Source organism: Ananas comosus, linkage group 6, assembly GCF_001540865.1.
Source record: "Ananas comosus cultivar F153 linkage group 6, ASM154086v1, whole genome shotgun sequence".
Lineage (NCBI taxonomy): Eukaryota > Viridiplantae > Streptophyta > Magnoliopsida > Poales > Bromeliaceae > Ananas > Ananas comosus.
Window position 1 is genome coordinate 7233777 of NC_033626.1, and position 18939 is coordinate 7252715.

At 36.3% G+C, this 18939-nt stretch overlaps 1 protein-coding gene across 3 annotated transcripts; it reads right to left on the reverse strand.

The window, feature by feature from the left end:
• On the reverse strand, positions 2062-13890 carry LOC109711854 (1-phosphatidylinositol-3-phosphate 5-kinase FAB1B). Of its 3 annotated transcripts, XM_020235161.1 has the most exons (12): positions 13285-13890; positions 12465-13160; positions 9616-10332; positions 8937-9090; positions 8474-8818; positions 7015-7797; positions 6375-6706; positions 5905-6028; positions 5648-5818; positions 3768-5225; positions 3396-3662; positions 2062-2717 (listed from the first exon to the last, which is right to left on the reverse strand). In XM_020235161.1, the coding sequence occupies exons 2-12, from the start codon at positions 13088-13090 to the stop codon at positions 2391-2393; spliced, it is 5304 nt and encodes a 1767-aa protein (XP_020090750.1). In that variant the 5' UTR covers positions 13091-13160; positions 13285-13890; the 3' UTR covers positions 2062-2390. The 3 variants fall into 3 exon arrangements, with proteins under 3 accessions (XP_020090750.1, XP_020090751.1, XP_020090748.1); XM_020235162.1 differs by having other exon boundaries at positions 9616-10326; positions 12465-13890; XM_020235159.1 differs by having other exon boundaries at positions 12465-13890.

Here is an 18939-nt window from a genome sequence, read left to right on the forward strand (position 1 = left end):
ATATGTTCGGAAGCATAAAAAAGGAACATTTCTAAACCCTAAACCCTAATCCCTCATTCCTATCACCTGGATTGTGAACACTCCTATCAACTGGCCTAATAGAACATTCTAAACCACAAACTTGCATAATAGAATTCACATACACTATTATGACATAATAGAACAATCTTATCTTAATACAATTTTTGTTTGGTTGAATGCGAACATATAAATGCTGTGGATAAATGCTGTGGATAATAGAGCATCTATTAAGTATTCTAAAAGTATTCTAAATCCTAAAAGAGTATTCACAACCATAAACCTATTAAGAGTGTTCTATTAACCTTTACAACTACTCTATTATGGCATAAAAGTGTTCACAATCCTGGCAGCTGATAGGAGTGTTCTATTATTCTCTAAAATTATTCTATTATGCCATAAGAGGGTACGATTGCAACTCATACATATTCGGAAGCATAAAAATGATAAGATTGTTCTATTAAGCTCTAAGAGAGTTCTAAGTCGAAATCCTAAAAAAGTGTTCACAACCATAAACCTATTAAGAGTGTTCTATTAACCTTTACAACTGTTCTATTATGGCATACAAGTGTTCAAAATCCTGCCAGCTGATAGGAGTGTTCCATTATGCCCTAAAAAAGTTCTATTATGCCATAAGAGGGTACGATTGCAACTCATACATGTTCGGAAGCATAAAAATGATAAAACTATTATATTAAACTTTAAGTGTGTTCTACTATGACAAAAGAGCTTATTAAGAGTGTTCTATTAACCCTTACAAATGTTCTATTATGGCATAAAAGTGTTCACAATCCTGCCAGCTGATAGGAGTGTTCTATTATGCCCTAAAAATATTCTATTATGCCATAAGAGGGTACGATTGCAACTCATACATGTTCGGAAGCATAAAAATGGAACATTCTAAACCTTAAACCCTAATAGAACATTCCTATCAGCTGGATTGGGAAAACTCCTATCAGCTAGCATAATAGAACATTTTAAACCACAAGCTTGCATAATAGAATTCACAATCAATGGATTGTGAACACTCCTATCAGCTAGCATAATAGGACATTCTAAACCCTAAACCTTAATCCTAATCATAAATCTTTTATTTTTAAAAATGCAACATCAAATATAATATACCGGCAAATATACCACGAGTGTCCTAAAATAAAATTAATCAGCTACTCAGTGACGAAATCTGGAGCACGTAAAGACAAACCGCAGCTGCAACCCTAAACGCTCAAAATATAGATTTTATATTAAATTCAAAATATAAAATAAAAGATTATAGAACTTCAAAAAATCTCCTGTTTGAGTTGAATCCTCTGTTTCGGTTGTGGCCGAATTAGCTCCGAAATCGTTCCCAATTTCGGACGCCTACCAGTGAAGGAATGTGTGACAGGTACTGGGATGGATAGGGGAGCAGTTGAGAGGCGATCTCCTACCAATGGAGAGAGGCGAGGCCGAGAGACACCTTCGAGACGGCTTGGGACAGGAGCTTCTACCGAGGAAGACAATGTTGCGTACGAGCGCTGCCGAACTTCTGCCCGATGGAGTGCCCTGCGAGCGAGAGAGAGAGAGAGAGAAGAGCGTGAAAGCAAAAGAGAGGCGAGGGAGCGAGAGAGAGCGAGAAACAGAGATTAGCGAGAAGGAGAAGGTGGTGTGCGGGAGAGAGAGAGAGAGAGAGAGAGAGAGAGAGAGAGAAGTGTAAAGTGTAATAGTAGGGTTTAGTTTTAGGAAGAAAAAAAAAAGGGGAGTGAAGTTAGCTGCTACAAATTCCCTAATGTTCATTTCATATTTGGAATAAGCCATTTGAAGAAAAAATTTATAAATAGGCAGAATAATTTGCTTTAAAATTTGTTATTACTTTATTTGTTGCATAACCAAACATGCCAAGTTGGAACTTACTTGTTTTTATTTATTTAGCACAAATGGGTAATAAACGGGCAGAGGTGAAATAAACAAACTCACCTACAACAAATATCACAAAATAATGTAACAGCAAAACAGATGCATACAACAAAAATTGGAATGAATGCTCAATGAACAAAAAGCTGCTTAAAGAACCAAAATACACAAAATAAGATTTCATTACTTCCATATAATGTTTGTTGTAACATTTACATGAATTATTATATATATTTGCACATCCTCATCATGAGCTCATCAGAAGCTCTCCTACATGGAAAATCTAATGGCATCTAATAACCATGTCGTGACATTTAAACCAAAAAAAAATAATCATAAATATAAATAAAAAGCCTGATGGTCTACAAATACTATATAAAAGGAAAAAACGAAGAGAACGAAAAAGAAACAAAGAAACCCAACAAATAATGAGGGCCATCTCATTTTATATACCCCAAATATACACAGAAAACGATATCTTAGGATTCTTGAGAGGTGCCTTGTCGATTATCTTGGCAGAGGTCGGACTGCGAATTGCTCGAAGCCATGGTCAGAGGCGACCATTGTTCGGGAACCACGAGAAAGTATGCAGACATTGCTTTCCTGAAGCGCTTTTTGTACTGCTTTGGGGAAATTACGGTGGGCGAAGCATTTTTGGGTCCGCCGAGGATACCTGCAGCTTTTACCCATGTCTCCAAGTGCTTGTCCCATGTATACTGCCTCATAAAATCGATTATTCCGAGGACAAGTTCGTGCTTCTCCTCATCGACACCCACCAGTAAAGAATAATCCATTACATCGATCGACTGCGACAATATTAAATTAAAAAGAGGAAGATAAAAGGAATAAAATGAACAGAAAATCCCTTCATTAAGTGAAAATTTTTTTAAAAAAAACTTCTCATTGAAGGGTCCAAAACAAATGGTACGACTCAATGTAGGCTTTTGAGTTTTGAGACAGAATTTTAGTTCATTACAGAGAACCTCCAGCTTCCTAACATCATCAGTTTTTCATTTCTTTTAGAAGTAAAAAATTATTGGCTACTCTAAAATTAATTTCTCGTTCTGCACAAATGGCTAAAACTGTTTCATACCTTTATTTGCAAGCAGAATCTGCACTGCAAAAATGCGAGTGGGAAGTTATCTAGAATTTAATCATCTTTCTGTGCTGATATGCAACTAGGAGCTTCACCAAGATAAGATATCACATGTATCCCGTAAAAAATCATGATCCTAACAATCATTGACAGGTTTATCAATTCTTTTACAAAACATGACATTAAAATTTATTAATGTTTTGTCAAGATCTTTATCTATAACTTTTGTGTCCTTAAGCAATCTTCAAATGTAATAGGTGGGGCCAAGTCTTTCGTAAACTATGAATATAGCGATGTTAAAAATATTATTGTAAACAAGTAAAAATATCCAAGAATTAATACTTAGGTAAATAGCATGGAAAAAACTGGCACCAATTTTTCTACTCACCGCTAGAAAAGCAGTATCATTCCAAACAGCTCTTTCGAGGAGCCGTTTTGCTTTGTTGCCAACAAAAATCGGAGAAGTTGGCATTGCCTCGATCAAGTTCTGATCAAGAAGAACTTTGTTGTTACCACTGGAATCAGGATTGTACCGTGATCTCGAGGATCCTTTAAGGTCATAAAGTCTTGTCACATTCCGCCCAAATAAGAGGTTTTCCATAACTAGAACGTCCATTCTTGATTCTTTTCCACCCTTAAGGTGTTTAGTTGTAACCTGCACCACAAAATTCAGCAAGTAACCAAAAGGTCCAAGAAACACATGGAGTTGCTACTAATTAAACCCATAAAATAACAAAAAAATGCTCAACAAATATAATACCTGGTAGATCCCCAAAATCTTTGCCAAGCACGTTGGGCTTCCTGTGCTTATCGACTCTGACAAATACTTAAAATACTCTGGTGCAAACTTGATAAACGATTCGAGTTCTGTCTTAGTGACCTGCTTTATAACAAATCTGTCATCCAACGATTTCGCAAAGAAAACGTTACTCTTTCCACCCTGCGCTCCCCACTTTTTACATCGACTAAGAGACCTTACAAAATCAAGCTCGGATGGGCAGCAAGTCTTCCTCAGAGCCTCAAAGCATTTTGCATAATAGCAGGTCACGGTATATTTCGCCTTTCCAAGTGGCCCATCTTCTTGAAAAGAAACCCTAACATGCAGCGCTTTCATAGATGTAAGGGGTTCCAACGTGATGGAACTTTTGCTTCCAGAAAAAGATGAAATGCTGTCATCATTCGAACCCAAACTCCTAAAGCTTTCTAAAGAAATATCATCAAGTAACTGAAAAGAGTGAAAACCCGAATCATAAGTTGGTAATGGAAGTGGCAAATCCATCCAATCTTTTTTCTTCTCCCCCTCATCAGACAAATGAGAATGATAATCAGGAGAAACGAGCACATAAGATATGATGCTGGTTGGTTCATCATCAAAAATTGGGATGACAGTATCATTTACTCCAATAGGAAGGAAAAATCTCGCCCCACATTGGCCTGCTAACTCCCGGAACAAAGAAACATAGACAGGACTGTACTCACTCAGGGCATCAAATCTTAAGGCACTTCCTGAATTTTTGTTCAGAGACTTATAAAACAATGAAAATGGCATTTTCATCCAGCTCGACAAGTCCTCCACACTGTCTCCTAGCCTTGCAGGCAATGCACATGCAAAGGGGGGGATCTGAATTACTCGATTTTCCTCCATATTCTCTGATTCTACAGAAACTAACGACTTTGAAGGGCCATTTTCACCTCTCCACTTAGCATCCAATGTATCTGAAAGGTCTATTGCAATTGGGAACTGCCCATCAGAGAGAACTCTTCGAACACCGCCACCAGATTCCTGAGTACCAAGCTGATTATTTACACTAGAACTCTTAACCTGACGCATATTCGAGTTTTTTCCATCAGTAACAACATTTTCCGACTCTTTCTTTGGCAGATTTATGTTATGCTGGTTAGGATGGTTTACTGCCTCTTTACCTTCTTCAGATGAATTTAGGATTCCATTAAGTAAATCATCAGCCTTTGAATCTGACCTGATGGAGATATTCAAATTCACTACCTTCTCAGTGGATCCAAGCTTCTCATTGTTTTTGGAAGGGAAAGCACTAAGCACTTCGAAAGAGCTACCATATGAAGAGGCAGCAATAATTAATCGCTGATCCCATACATATGACAGGGCGAGTAACTGCCTTCTTACTTTGTTAACCTCAAGAATATCGATGGAAGGTTGTCCCTTTTTTGTCTCCCTTTTCCTTAATTTTTGTAATGATTCCTGAAAATTGTTACACATTTCACTCAGTATGGTTACTGCAAAAGTTATTACTAAAAACAGGGGCAAATAACACCATTGGTTGCAAGTATCACAGAATTTCACTTATATCACAGAACTCCAATTTGCTGCAATTGATGTGATTTTGCATTCTGTTTTATTTGGGTCCCCTGTCAACTTCTCGTTAATTTAGCAAATGGAGGGCTGACGAATGTAACTGATTCACGATAGGCTCGAGATAACATGGCATTCGTGTCTCCTTTAGTATGAAACTAAACAGAGCTCAACAGGAGCCGGTTGAAACGGAAGTAAATTTCAGTGCATCAATTGCAAGAAAGTGAAGTTCATTGACCAACATACAAGTTCATGATATCTAAAGTGAACAATGGTGTAATTTACCAGAAAACATAGGATAAAAAGTATACCTCAAACTCTGCCTTCTCCACTTGCAGCATTTCTTCTAGTTCAACAATGTTTTTTCTTGATTCCAGGATTTTCACATTGCCATCAAGAGACCCAGTACTTGGCCCTTTCTCCTTAAGTTTTGCAAGTACAGTAAGAACCTCATTGAAGAGAAGTTCAGTGGAATTTGCAACCTGCAGTATTGAATCAATATGAAAAGAAGATCTAGCAAGGAACTTAAACATCTATGTAGGAAGGGATGCTTGAATATTTGAGAGACCTCATTTGCTTCTTTTTCTACCCACTCTTGATGCCGATAATTAAAATCAAGTTTTGGCGGTGGCAAATAAACAGAATGAACATTGATAGAGGCATATCGGAAGCAAGCAACCATCCTTCCAAACCTACCCCAAAAAGAAGTAAAAGTCAGCAAAACAAACAGAAGCTAACTACTGGCTAAATGGTAGTTTAGTGCTTGTTTGGTCTGGTTGGAGTTTCAGTAGAACTGTTGTTCGATTAGAGTTGTTTGAAGAAGTGTTATCAGTTTTTCACTAAAAGCTACTCAACAACTTCTCCGAGCAATAGAAGTTAGAGGTGGTACTTCCAAGGCCAAAATAGCTTCCCAGCAGAACTCCAAATTTGCTTGTTAGCCAAAGATCTGATTTCCGGAAGCTTCTATTTTCTATAAAAAAAAAATGTTCAAGACAGACCAAACAGGCACTTTAGAGAAGTGCAGTAAGCGAGAAATACCCGTAAAAGCGGAGGCAGTCCCTGTGAAGAGAATGACCACAACTAGCTACTCTACTAGCAGCAGCATGATTCGAAAAGCTGAGCTCTAGAAATTTACCAAAAGACAAACCCCATGCAGCATCAGACATCACAACTCTTCTAGTCGCCGGAGGGAATCCATTAACCCTAGGACATTTTAAGCACCTGTGCCACATCCATATTTTGCCATCTCTTTCTCCAGGCAAAGGAGAATCTGGAAGCCTCCTAACTGATATTGTAAGACTGCCTTGGCGATGAGTATAACAGTGAACATGAGCTTCTGATGGCATGTCACAGGAACGACATCTATAACTCTACAAAAACGAACAGTTATAAGTAATTATTTCCCTAAAAATTATAATTTTAATGCAGATCCCTATCACATTTCATAATTTTATATATGCCATTCAAATAATTTTTCCTGCATATATACACTCATACACTTCGAAAATATCATCCAACACAATACCAGCTTTCCCCATGAGTTGGATGAATCCCCAACTTACGTAAGGGTATGTTTGTATGAATTTGCATTTTTAGGGGTATGTGTGTGTTAAGGCCACCAAGTTGCAAATCACAAGTTCATGGTATATACAAATGCAGAACTTTGTAGAAGACTAACCTGGTCAAATAGATGGTCTCGCAGGAACCTCCCTAAAGGTTTATCAAAGCTACCATAATACTTGATTCGAAAGAGATGTGCATGCTCACACACTGTCCCTTTCCACGCACAACGGGAAGACAAGGAAACCAAAATGCTTGGATGGTCAGAAGGAGAAGGGGGTACATCCTCCTTGGAAAATGCTTCCACATCCCTTGCGCCATTATCTTGTGGTGAAGTCTTCAAATCAGATGGCGGTGGATCTTTTGACTTGGTATCCACTCCAAAATTATGAGCCAATTCATCATCTTCGTTCATGGAATCAAAGCTCTCCAAACACTTAGATGGCAATCGGTCATCAACTCTACATTCAGCAGGAAGTTCCCCAACAACATTCACTCGACTCTGCTCTTTCTTAGTACATGACTGTGTATAGCCAGATGAGTTAAATAGAGAAGGTAAAGAAACCTTGTCTTGTTGAAAGATAACACAATCATTTTCAGTTGAGTCACCAGGCAGTATATTAGGATCGGTCACACTTGGTTGTTGCACCGAATTAGATTGCAGTGTTCCACTAGAAGGCATCGTGAAACCAGGTATCACTGATATGGATTTGTCAGCTTTAGGTGGTTTTTCAGGCAGCGCTACATTTATAGGTGCCTTCAAGGGAAGTTCAGGGAGAGTTGCACCTTCATCCGCCAGAAAAGATGTTTCCAGAGCTAGGTGATAGGCCGCAAACACTCCATATTGTACAACATGTTTAACTTTTTTCAGCTCATCACCACTAGCACCTTTAAGCAAAATCTGTGAAAGATTGTCAATTACTTAGATATATTTCCTGTATTAGTAAATTACTGGAAACCAGAAAGAAAAAATAAGCATCATGTTTATGGGGGCATTCACGTGTATCCATGCAGCATCATCTACTCACACATATAGCCCTGCAAAAACTCAATTGTTGTACTTATTCCTAGAAACTACAGTACTTATTCCTAGAAACTACAGTATTTTTCAGAAATTATCTTAAATTGGGTAGTCATCCAAAAGGGGGAAGTTGTTATCTTGAAGAGGGACTTTTTTTCGAAGAACAAGGTTACATAATAATAGTTACACTTTTGAAGGTCATATATGAAAATTCAGATTTTGCAGGAGCATACATGACAAGATAAATTGGAGGCATATATAGCTTAAGATATCTCTATTTTAATCCTTAGGGGATTGCATTACCTCCTCAAAAAACTCACTTAACAGGTTGGTTCATGCATAAATTTAAATCCCAAGAAAAACAAAACATAATCGGTTCTACAACAAATTGGAACAGATTTCATAGCCATGTGTCATGCAAGCTGACTGTTGAAATTACTTATTCCTTTTCAGCCTCCAGTGAAACAATCCAGTATTTCTAATTAATTTTTTTTTAAAAAAAAGAACCAGATGAAAGATATTTTACATTGTATAAAGCTGAGCACTAAGAACTTACTGTACAACCCAACGGCTTTGGACAACCTTCGAAAAACATAAGAGTCTTCAGTAATTTATTGCCACCTTCCCCAGCACTACCATGCTCTTCTAGAAACTTCTCCACATGAAATAAATCACAATGCCCCATCTTTTGAGAAGACAGATGATCAATTGACGGGACTATCTGAGCACCAGTACATCGGGATATACGCTCTAAAAGTGGTCTTTTGACATTTAAAACAAGTGAAATATTTTTTTGAAGAAATAAATCTTGTGCAAAACGAGACACTGTATTCTCCACCAAAAGGACATTGGGTTGGTGAGCATGTATTTTTGCAACAGCCATCACCAAATACTCCATTTCCTACACAGGATAGAAGGATGAGAGGAAAAAAGAATGAATATGCATAATTCTAAGACCTTGACTCAACACCCACTATTAATATATGCAAGGGTTCTGATGTAAAAAGTGGCCAGCACACCTGCTGCAACAAGGTATCAAAACTCGAAAGCAAGTTTGAGACACGTTGATACTCAAGAGATCCACCAAGAATAAGAAGGCGTGGTTTCACAATCTTTGATGTCATACGACGGTGAGCAACATTCTTCTTGCAAACAACTCCTTTCACCACAAAACTGGAAGGGCAAAGCAGCTCTGTCAGTAGTAGTTATCAACCTTAATAATATATATAGAGAAGAATGTACACAGGATTATGAGATATCCCACAGGCACCACAAGGAAAAGTAAGGCGGATTCACCATTGTATATTTTCCTTGTTTTTCTTTTCCCTCATATTCTTCAGAGTGAGACAACTACAAATGATTTTTCTTCAGTTTTGTCTTTATCAACAATAAGCTTGCAAATGATCTTTTTTTAAAAAAATTAAGAAACAGAAAAAATATATATATTTTTTTAGTTTGTGCGACAAAATCTTACCAAATTAGTAAGCCAGCCAATAATTGAAAAACTAAAGAAGGCCATTCTAAATCCCTTTAACCTCATAGAATTTAAGAAAAAGAAAAAAAAAAAAGAATGCGAACATGCACTACATTTCTAACCTTTCAGATATCTATTAAGTATTAACGCAGGATTGTCTCAGTAGATGCACGCAATAAGATCTTAGCAACAGCAAGACCAGTGATACATATGAATTGATTTACCTTTCACTGGGCCGTCCACAAGCAAGGCATTTCACTTTCACATACAAAGCAGGATCCATTCCTCCACCCTTGCTAGTGTCTGGCTTCAGAAGAGAAGCTGCCTCCCATGACAGAGACGTAATTATGTCCAGCCAACTCTCCTTGCCATCTTCTTGACCCATAGGCAGATTCTCAGCCTGAAGAAGTTGCGCCACCAAAGCCCTAAAATGCCCATCGACAATATTCTTCATGGCCTTCTTATGTTCCTCAGCCGACCGATCTCTACTTCTGTACTCTCCACTTCGGAAGCTGTTTGACGAGCGCAGGTAACCCCATTCTCCTGTGGCATCCTCATCATCATCATCAAATAAAATGGTTTCTCGCTCATCTTCTTCATCTTCAGGCTCAGGAGGGAGCCAAATTAATTTATTATTTTCAAAGTCCACGGGCTCCACGTCAGCGCCTTGCATGCTATATATAGAGGAAGAAGCATTGCATTCATCACCATTTTCATGGCTATGTTCTCTGATCCTATCGACACCTAAAGATGCATTGAGGTCAGTCCTGTCATGGATTGTGCAAGCATCTTTCGCGTCATTCGTTCCTTCATTTTGATGATCTTTATTTAACTGATAGTCATCATACTCGACTGGGCCATAATAGTCATCACAAGTCTGGCAATTCTGTGGTTCTGAATCGCAGCGACATGCACTATAGTCATCCTCATCATCACTACTTCTACAATCAAAGCACAACGGTAAATAAGTTTGATAAAGCCTATATTCATTACAAGAACAGGAAAACTGTACAGTTCGAGAAGGAAAAAGTTCACAAGAAAAACTGATTATTTTAGGCAGAGTATGGTTCAGGGAGAAATTTAACAGGGAACATTCTTTTTTTCAATCTTTTTAATCCTTGCGGTATCCACATATTCCAGGATAACCAAGAAAAAGTCACATTATGTTTGGTTTGCAGTACAGGAATTATTTATTGTAATGGTTTTACAACTATAATTATGAGGAATAGCTGTAATTATTAAAAAAAAAAAAAAGTGGGATAAAGTGAGGAGCAACAGTACTCAAGCCTCAAAATAGGAGCTTGAATAGTTGTCCCAACTTATCTTAGAATAGCCTGGTCTGACTGCAACAACAATCCCAATCCCCACTTTCCTGTATTTGGTATAATAGTTTAACCCCCTCTTCTCCCCCAAAGAAGTTATATACTCTAAAAAAGTAAACGCTTAATCAGTTACTAGCAAATCCTAAATAGCAAACTTAAAGATAATATGCAATAAGTTGTGCGTTATGCCACTATGCATGCCGGCCCATGCATATTTTGAGGTCTCCAATGACTATTGATATCTAGTATATGCATTTACATATAAAGACATACATATATATTACTAAAAATACATGCAGATTGTGATCCCCCATACAGATCCAGTTGTAAAACGTCATTTTTGGGATGAAAATGATATTACATATTAAACTAGATGGAGAATTAAAGTCTACAATTGAATGGACTAAAAGTCTGTCCATTACAAAACTTGTCTTGGCCAATTATTATTAAAATACAGTATTAGTCAAATTTTTATAAGCAGACCCAGTACCATTCCCAATTCAACCTGATATAACTCCTGTTATATTTCTATCTTTTCCTCTACACAGTTTATATAATGTGTTACTTTATATACTAGTGACTCAAGCACAATTTTAATATTTTCTGACCAACATTTTAGTTTTGGTCTGTTCTATGATATAGATTTACTAGGCATAACAATGGAATTTTAATCACACGCCATGTTGCTGCATTTCTTTCTTTCTTTCTTTTTGATTAAAATGCTGTTGCAAAAATAAAGCCCAATGGCAAATGTACCATTTTTTATTTGTCTTTCATAGATAAATACTAGATATTAACACTATCAGTGCACACTTGATAACAGTACAGAAAGATAGTTAAATAATTGAAAATATTCTTACTAAACTTATTATACCATCTGCAGAATACTCAATTACATGGACAACACACACACAAGAAAAATCTGACAACTGTTTAATAATGTTGAATAGCATCTGGCACTTCTGAGCTCGGATGCACACATAATTAATCAAATTTCTTTAACTTCTGGGATTATTAAGAATTAGACTCTCCTAGAAACAAGTATTAAAGTTCTGAATACTAAACTTCACGAATGCCACGAACCACGGTTTTTGGAAAATATAATGTTTGAACACTTCAAGGTATATCCACTAATAAAACTGCTAGTATAATACTGAACGCACAGAATAGAGAGAGAGAGAGAGAGAGAGAGAGAGAGAGAGAGAGAGAGAGAGAGAGAGAGGACCTTCAATCTCAAGGTTACCTGAACATTATTATAATAACAACCTCAATTTTCATATTTCTAGACTACCAAGGTTGATACTAAAGATGTCTGAACTTGTAGACCAAATTAATGGAAAACACATGATGACAAATACCATTTAAGGATATAGTACTTCTATAAATATTCCTTCATTTGTTCTTGATATAGTGATACTAGCATAACGAGTATAGATAAACTGACTTTCATCTCTGTTTCCTTGCATAGCCTCTTCTTCTCATGAAATGTAATGGGACACTTGGATCTATCCTAATTCAACACTCATGTCTTCTCAATTGCCAGAAACTAAAATATTTAGTTTAACCGTACATACAGCATAACAAAAATGTATAACATAAATCCATGAGAAAATAAAGTAATTGCGCAATGTACTAACTAGCAAACAAATCAAATAAGCCATGTTTACCTGTTCAAACAAAAGCAAAGAAACTAAATATGCCACGTTTACCTGTTGAAACAAAAGCAAAGAAACTAAATAAGCCATGTTTACCTATTCAAACAATATCCAAAATGATTAGAACCATCTCCCATATCAACTGTTGAGTCTGCATTTCTCCCCGGCATTAGCATGTCTTGCTTATCAGAACAAGTTTCCATTCGATCACACTGAAGAGGACTAGCAACAGAACAAGTCTGTGTATGTTGATAAGCTCCTGCAGAGCAAGAGGCCGACCCAGCCGTTATAGTAGTACTACTGTTTCCTGTGCAACTTGATTTAGAACTAGCTATACTAGTAGTTGAAAGAGATGGACTGAGCACTGGACTAGATGGCCGAGCTCCACTGACAGCAGTAGCAGCCGCCATATCTTCCTCCCACTGCTTGAAGCAAAAGTTGCAAACCCTAACCCGTTCACCTTCATCCCTAGTACTCTTCTGGTCGTCGAGCACACGGGGAATGGAATTAGACGAGCATTTTGCACAGAATACACGCCCGCAGTGGCGGCAGTGGTGGCGACGGTTGAAAACCGTAAATTGGGAATCACAGTCGTAGCAAACCCTACAGCTATTATCGGGCATCCAAAAATCCCTCGAAGCATTGGCCAATTCGCTCTTGCGAGGGATCCACGATTTCACGACGCCGACAAAATCAGAAAACCTCTTATCTGGGGTTTCCATCGACAACAAACCTCCTCAGGACCATTCATTCTGATTCGTTCATCTGCAAGCTCGGAAACTTCACTCAATTCTTGAAGATACAACAGAATAGGAGTAAATAATCAGAACAATAACCCTTTTTTAACCACAAAACATTCCAATTCAAGATGAATTTGGGGAAATAATCTGACAACAACAAATCAAACCAACAATACCTAGTATCTAAATCACCCCGCGATGATGAAGATGCCTCTTTTTGAACTGCAAATCCATCAGAAACCAACTACAAATGCCAATATCAAAAGAAGGAGATCAAATGACTGCTCCTAATCCAAACTATAAACCCACGCGGCCACCAATATAAAACCGAACAGCATAAGCATCACGTCAACCGATTTTCCCATCAGAAAACCATTAAAAAAAGCGATCCAAGAACAGGAAAAATAGAAGCGATCTATTACCAACAAATCCCCCCGCCTCCAAATCACTGTATAGCGATCAAATCCCTCCACACAGAGGGAGAAACCGAATCAGCGAAATCGGTTCCGCTACCCCGAAACCGATTACGCGTCGCGGGAACGGTTTAAAAATGGGGGGTTTCGAAGGGAAAGAGCAGGGTTTCGATGGAGCGGCCCCTTCGATCCCCCAAAACACGATCGCGAACTTTAGAACACCTAAAAGAAAAAATTGCAACGATTGATTCCCGTGTGATATCAACCTAGGATTTTTTTTTTTTTTTTTTTTTTTTTTTTGGTTGTGGGGGGGAGGGGGGGATGGTTTCTCGTTGCTTCCTTGGACACTCTCTCACAGAGCTTGTGTGGTGGCATGTGAAAGAGAAGAAAAGCCCCTCTATTTTGTCCCGTTTAAAAATAAAATTATTCTATTATTATTAATTATTAATTATGAAAAAATGAATAAATGAAAAGGTACGCGTAACAGGGAATCGTAGGTGTAGGATCACGTCGCCTTTATAATTTAATTTAATTAATTCATGTGAAAATGTACAGAAACCCCTTCGACTATCGACTATCGACTATCTTAAACCACCACCTTTAATTTCCTTTTATTTTATAGTCAAATTTTATTTGAAAATTTTTGTCGAAATAAATAATTTTATTAGCTATTAATTGTTAATTATTTATGAAAATTTTTACTATTTTTAGCTGAAAATCGCTATAATTGTGAAATTTTACCGTAGTAATTTAGTAAAGACTATATTTTACAAATTAGAATAATTTAAATTAAGACTATCAATGACGAAAATTAAAATTTTGGATCCCTTTTCAGAATTTCCCGTAGTTGAGGGGCTCATTCAAAATTCGTTTTCCACAATTGGGAGAAAACACTGTACAAACTCTTCTATAAGTCCTACTACTCTGCCACGTGGCACTTTTTGATTGGCGAAGAACTTAAATAGAGCTATTTCTATCCGGATGTGAATTTATGAATACGGTTCTTTATTTGCAAGGGGACGAAGAGTTGTAATGATTACGCACATCCAAGGTTGCAGCGAATCAAGATTACGCGGCATGTAATCAGTTTTTGATTACGTACGCATCCTCATAATAGGTGCCACCTCATCGCACAAATTGCAACCGACTTATTAAGTGAGAAAATAAATAACGAGTTTTCTTAAAATTTTTTTTTTCGGCCACAAAAATTTTCTACAGTCACGGACATCTGGAGACCCTTTCATCTTCCATAATCCATAAATCCAAATCTATACTTACAATACACTTAAGATGCATTTAGTTCGGATATAAGTAAGAACTGCTTATTTCAAAGATAGGTACAAGTTCAGATATAAATAGAAAGTAGACTAATTTTTCGTTTAAATAAAAATAGAATTGTTCCTAGAAATAATAAAATGAATAGTATTTGTATGGTTACATTGGAACAAAAGAAACTTATAATTTTAAATTAAAATTATTTTATCTAACTAATTAACATCAAAATATTACTTAAAAATAATAAATTAATATTAATAATCATAAATAATAAATTAATTAAAAATTATAACTAATATATAATAACAAATTATTAATAATTAAATTATAAATTATTAAATAATAACATAAATTATAAATAATAAAATTATTAATTAATAATAATATTAATATATTAAAATTAATTAATAATAATAAAATATTAATTCATTAATTATTAATAATTATTAAATAATAATCAATTAAGTAATAATAAATTAAATATTTAATAATAATAAATTATTAATAATTATAAATTAACAAATTAATTAATTAATATTGAATTAATTAATTAAATAATTATTAATAATTATAAATAATAATAAATTAAATAAATCAAGTAATTATAATTAATTAATACTAAATTAAATAAATAATTAATTAAGAATAAATTAATTATAAATTAATTATAAATTAATTAATTAATAAATTAAGTAATTTTTAATAATTATAAATAATAATAATTTAATTAATAATTATAAATAATAAATTAGTATATTATTTTATTATTTAAACAAAATTTAATGATTTAAATATATTATTTAAATTAATTAATTATTTAATACCATAATTAAAATTATTTTTAGACTTTAGTCAACGTTATTCTTACCTGGGAACAAGCTTGTTATCGGAAAAAGGTGGAACAGCAGTTCTAGCTTTATACCGGCTTATTTCAGAAACCCGAGAACTACTGTTCTCGGGTACCTAACGCAGTGTTTGGGAACAAAGGGGGGAACAAGAGTTTATTCCCTCTCTTGTTTCCGAACTAAACGCTACCTTAATTAAATTTATGGAATATATTTAAATATGTTCAGTATTAGTATAAAAATTTAGACGCAATTCACCAAACTCACCGAATGTATTAGAATAAAAATTTCAAATTTAAATTTACTGAACATATTTAAACTATTTGTTTGGTGTAGATTGTATGTACTAAATGAGCTTTAGATTTTAAAATATTAATCACCTAATATAAGATATAATATATAAAGGGACCGTCATGTAGTTGCAACTGTTCGACAGTTGTAACCGTATGCAAATACAACTTCGGTATTTGATTTGATATATTTAACTCTAACTGCTGCAGTAGGAACTGCAAGAAGAGATCCAACTGCAGCAGTTGGAACTACGCCCAAATTGGCCGTAATTCCAACTGCAACAGCTGGAGAGAATAACTTTAAACAAAAGGTAACCTTATCTCTTTAAATTTTTTTAAACAAAAAATAATTTTTTTTATATTGGAGGTAATCTTACCATCATATATATAAAATGATAAAATTTTAAAAATTATTTATCAACCGTATACAACCAAACAAATTATTTGTAGTAACAGCGCTTTCTACTACACCCAACCAAACATAATGCATGGAGTTGTAACGGTTGCATTTTCAACTCCATGTATTTCAAGCTACACTGTATTTATAATTACATCTAACCAAACGGGCCAAAGTGGTAGTTTACAGTAGGTTGCAAGGAATAATCTATCTTTTCCTGCTTTCGTCTCCCTCTTTCTATCTTCGAACTTGTTACATGCACCGGTTGTTGTTTTGTTTCATTTTTTTTCCTAATTAGTTGTTAACTTTTTGAAACAGCATAATAAATCTATTAGTTAGCTACATATTTATTGCCATTATTTTAGTTTTATTTTATTAAATTAATCATTCATTAAGTTTGGTAATTCTTTTTTTGAATTTAATAATATTTTCAATTTTGCTAATAAAAATATTTGAGTTATAAAAATAAAGTGAGTTTGAGAATCATTTACATTTTCCATTTTGCCTGCTTTTCCCCATATCTAAAATACCTCGTACACCTTTTCAACCAGGCCAATTTGCATAAAAAAATCCACTAGTTTTGGGCTTTTGCAAAAATGAGCCACATTTTTCGTTTTTATAGATTTGGTCTGAATTTTCAGCAAACTGACCAAAATACCCTTGTACATTTTTCTCTCTCCTTTTTTTTCTCTCGTTTTTTTTTCTTTCTCTTCCCAGAGAGCGGCGGAGGCAGAGGCGGAGGCAGAGGTGGCCCGCTTTGATTGTCCGGCGCATTCTTGCCCTCACCCGTGGACCCCTACCTTCCTCGCCTCCGACTCCGCCGAGGCCGCACTATGGCTTTTTCTTTTTTCTCCTCTCTGATCCTCCTCTACCACCTCCGACGACGACACCTATCTCACCCTCTCTCGCCCTTCTTGCCCTTTCCCTCTCCTTCCTCCTTCGTCTCCTCCACCACCTCTGACGACGACGCCTCTCCGCCGACATCGGTGTCGCGGAGGTCGCTGCGGCGCCGCAGCCTCAGAGCAGGGGTTCTTTAACGGCGTCGTCGCCGGCGTCGTGGCCGTTGGCGGAGAGGCGTGATAAAAAAAATTATAAAAGAAGGAAGAAGAAAAAAATAAAGATAAAATTATATAAGAACGAAAAAGAATATGAAATTGCACTGTTAAAATAAGATTACACTGTTTTAAAATAGATTTGCACTGTTTTAATGAAAATTGTACTTTTTAATATAGAAATTACACTCTTTTGAAATGAATTTTACACTCTTTTGATAATAAAAATTGCACTATTTGAATTTTACACTCTTTTGAAATGAAAATCTCACACTCTTAATGAAATTGCACTGTTAGACCTCAGGCCTTGAAGGGCCAGTGATTTTTGGGTTTAAGCGATTGTCTTAACTGCCAGTGGCCCGTGCCTGGGCCACTCTCCCTACTTAGGGCACGAGAGCTACTATGACGACTCTACGGAGACAACACTAAGATCAGTTTCGGTCCCGACTTCAATGGGACTATTAGGGTGTAGCCCAAGGTTTTGATAGCTGTCGTCTAGGCGACTGCAACATTAGTGTTGCTTTCTCAAATTTTTGGGTAGGGTTGTGGTGCCTACCTCTCCTTCTTAATTGCTGGTGGAATCGTCGGTGTAGGCCTTTTGATCTTTAACTAGTTCATACGTCAAACTGACGTGTATTAGAATTGGGTAAACACAATTTTTGTGTCAGGTCTTTGTTGATGCATATATCGTATGTGGTTATCCTAACACCTAAATTGGTGTCGTGGGGTAGTAGATGATTTGGTAGGATCCGTCTTAACTCGAGTTACTCCAGGGTATTGTCAGAGTTCTCGGAGCTTTGGGGATAGTTTGGTTGTGGTGCAGAAATCGGTTAGAGAAACCGTTTCCTAAAGCCTCAGTTTGTGCAGTTCGCGGCTTAGTGTCACACTTCCAACTTGTTGTTGGTAGTGGATCTTTGGATATTTTGCTTTTCTTTTGATAAGTACATTGACTGCTGATAATGTTCCGTCGAAAGTTGGGACGAAATACCCTTTTCCCGTTTGGGACTTTTGGATTGTGTCGGTGTTTTCTCTAGATTGTCTTGTGAGAAAGCTTGAGTGATGGTCATCTCTGACCACGTAGCGAGTCTTGGATTATTCCCTGACAAGTTTTGTGTAGTTGATTTTTCATCACTGCAGCTGATTTTGACTCTGGTTTGAGTCTGAGCGCTCTTTAGCTTTATAGTTGTGCCTTTCACAACAAAAATGTTTGTTTTGATTGGTAGTCTCGGCCTTGTGCCGGAAGGTTCGGAATCACGGTTGATGAGTGGCTTAAGCTTGGTTGTTCGCTTTGATCACTGTGTTAGTTAATTCGCGAATTATTCGCGAATTATTCGCGAATTATTCATGAATTTTTGAAAAAACGAATTAAACGGTCGTTTTCGTATTTTTTCGAAAAATTCGAAAAAAAAACGCGATTTTTTTGGAGAAAAATAATTATTTGTGAATTATTTGCGATTCGCGAATAATTCATTCAAAAAAAGGCCCTTGGGCCCGCGCCCGCGCTAGCGACAGGACCCGCACTCGCGTGCGCGCCCCCGCGCGCGCGCTCTCGAGGGTCG

Coding starts and splice junctions, on each gene's coding strand:
- LOC109711854 (XM_020235161.1), bottom strand. CDS start 13,090: ATGGAAACCCCAGATAAGAGGTTTTCTGATTTTGTCGGCGTCGTGAAA. Junction 8,819..8,936: donor TTGATACCTTGTTGCAGCAG/GTGTGCTGGCCA, acceptor TATCCTGTGTAG/GAAATGGAGTATTTGGTGAT. Junction 6,707..7,014: donor GAGACCATCTATTTGACCAG/GTTAGTCTTCTA, acceptor TCGTTTTTGTAG/AGTTATAGATGTCGTTCCTG.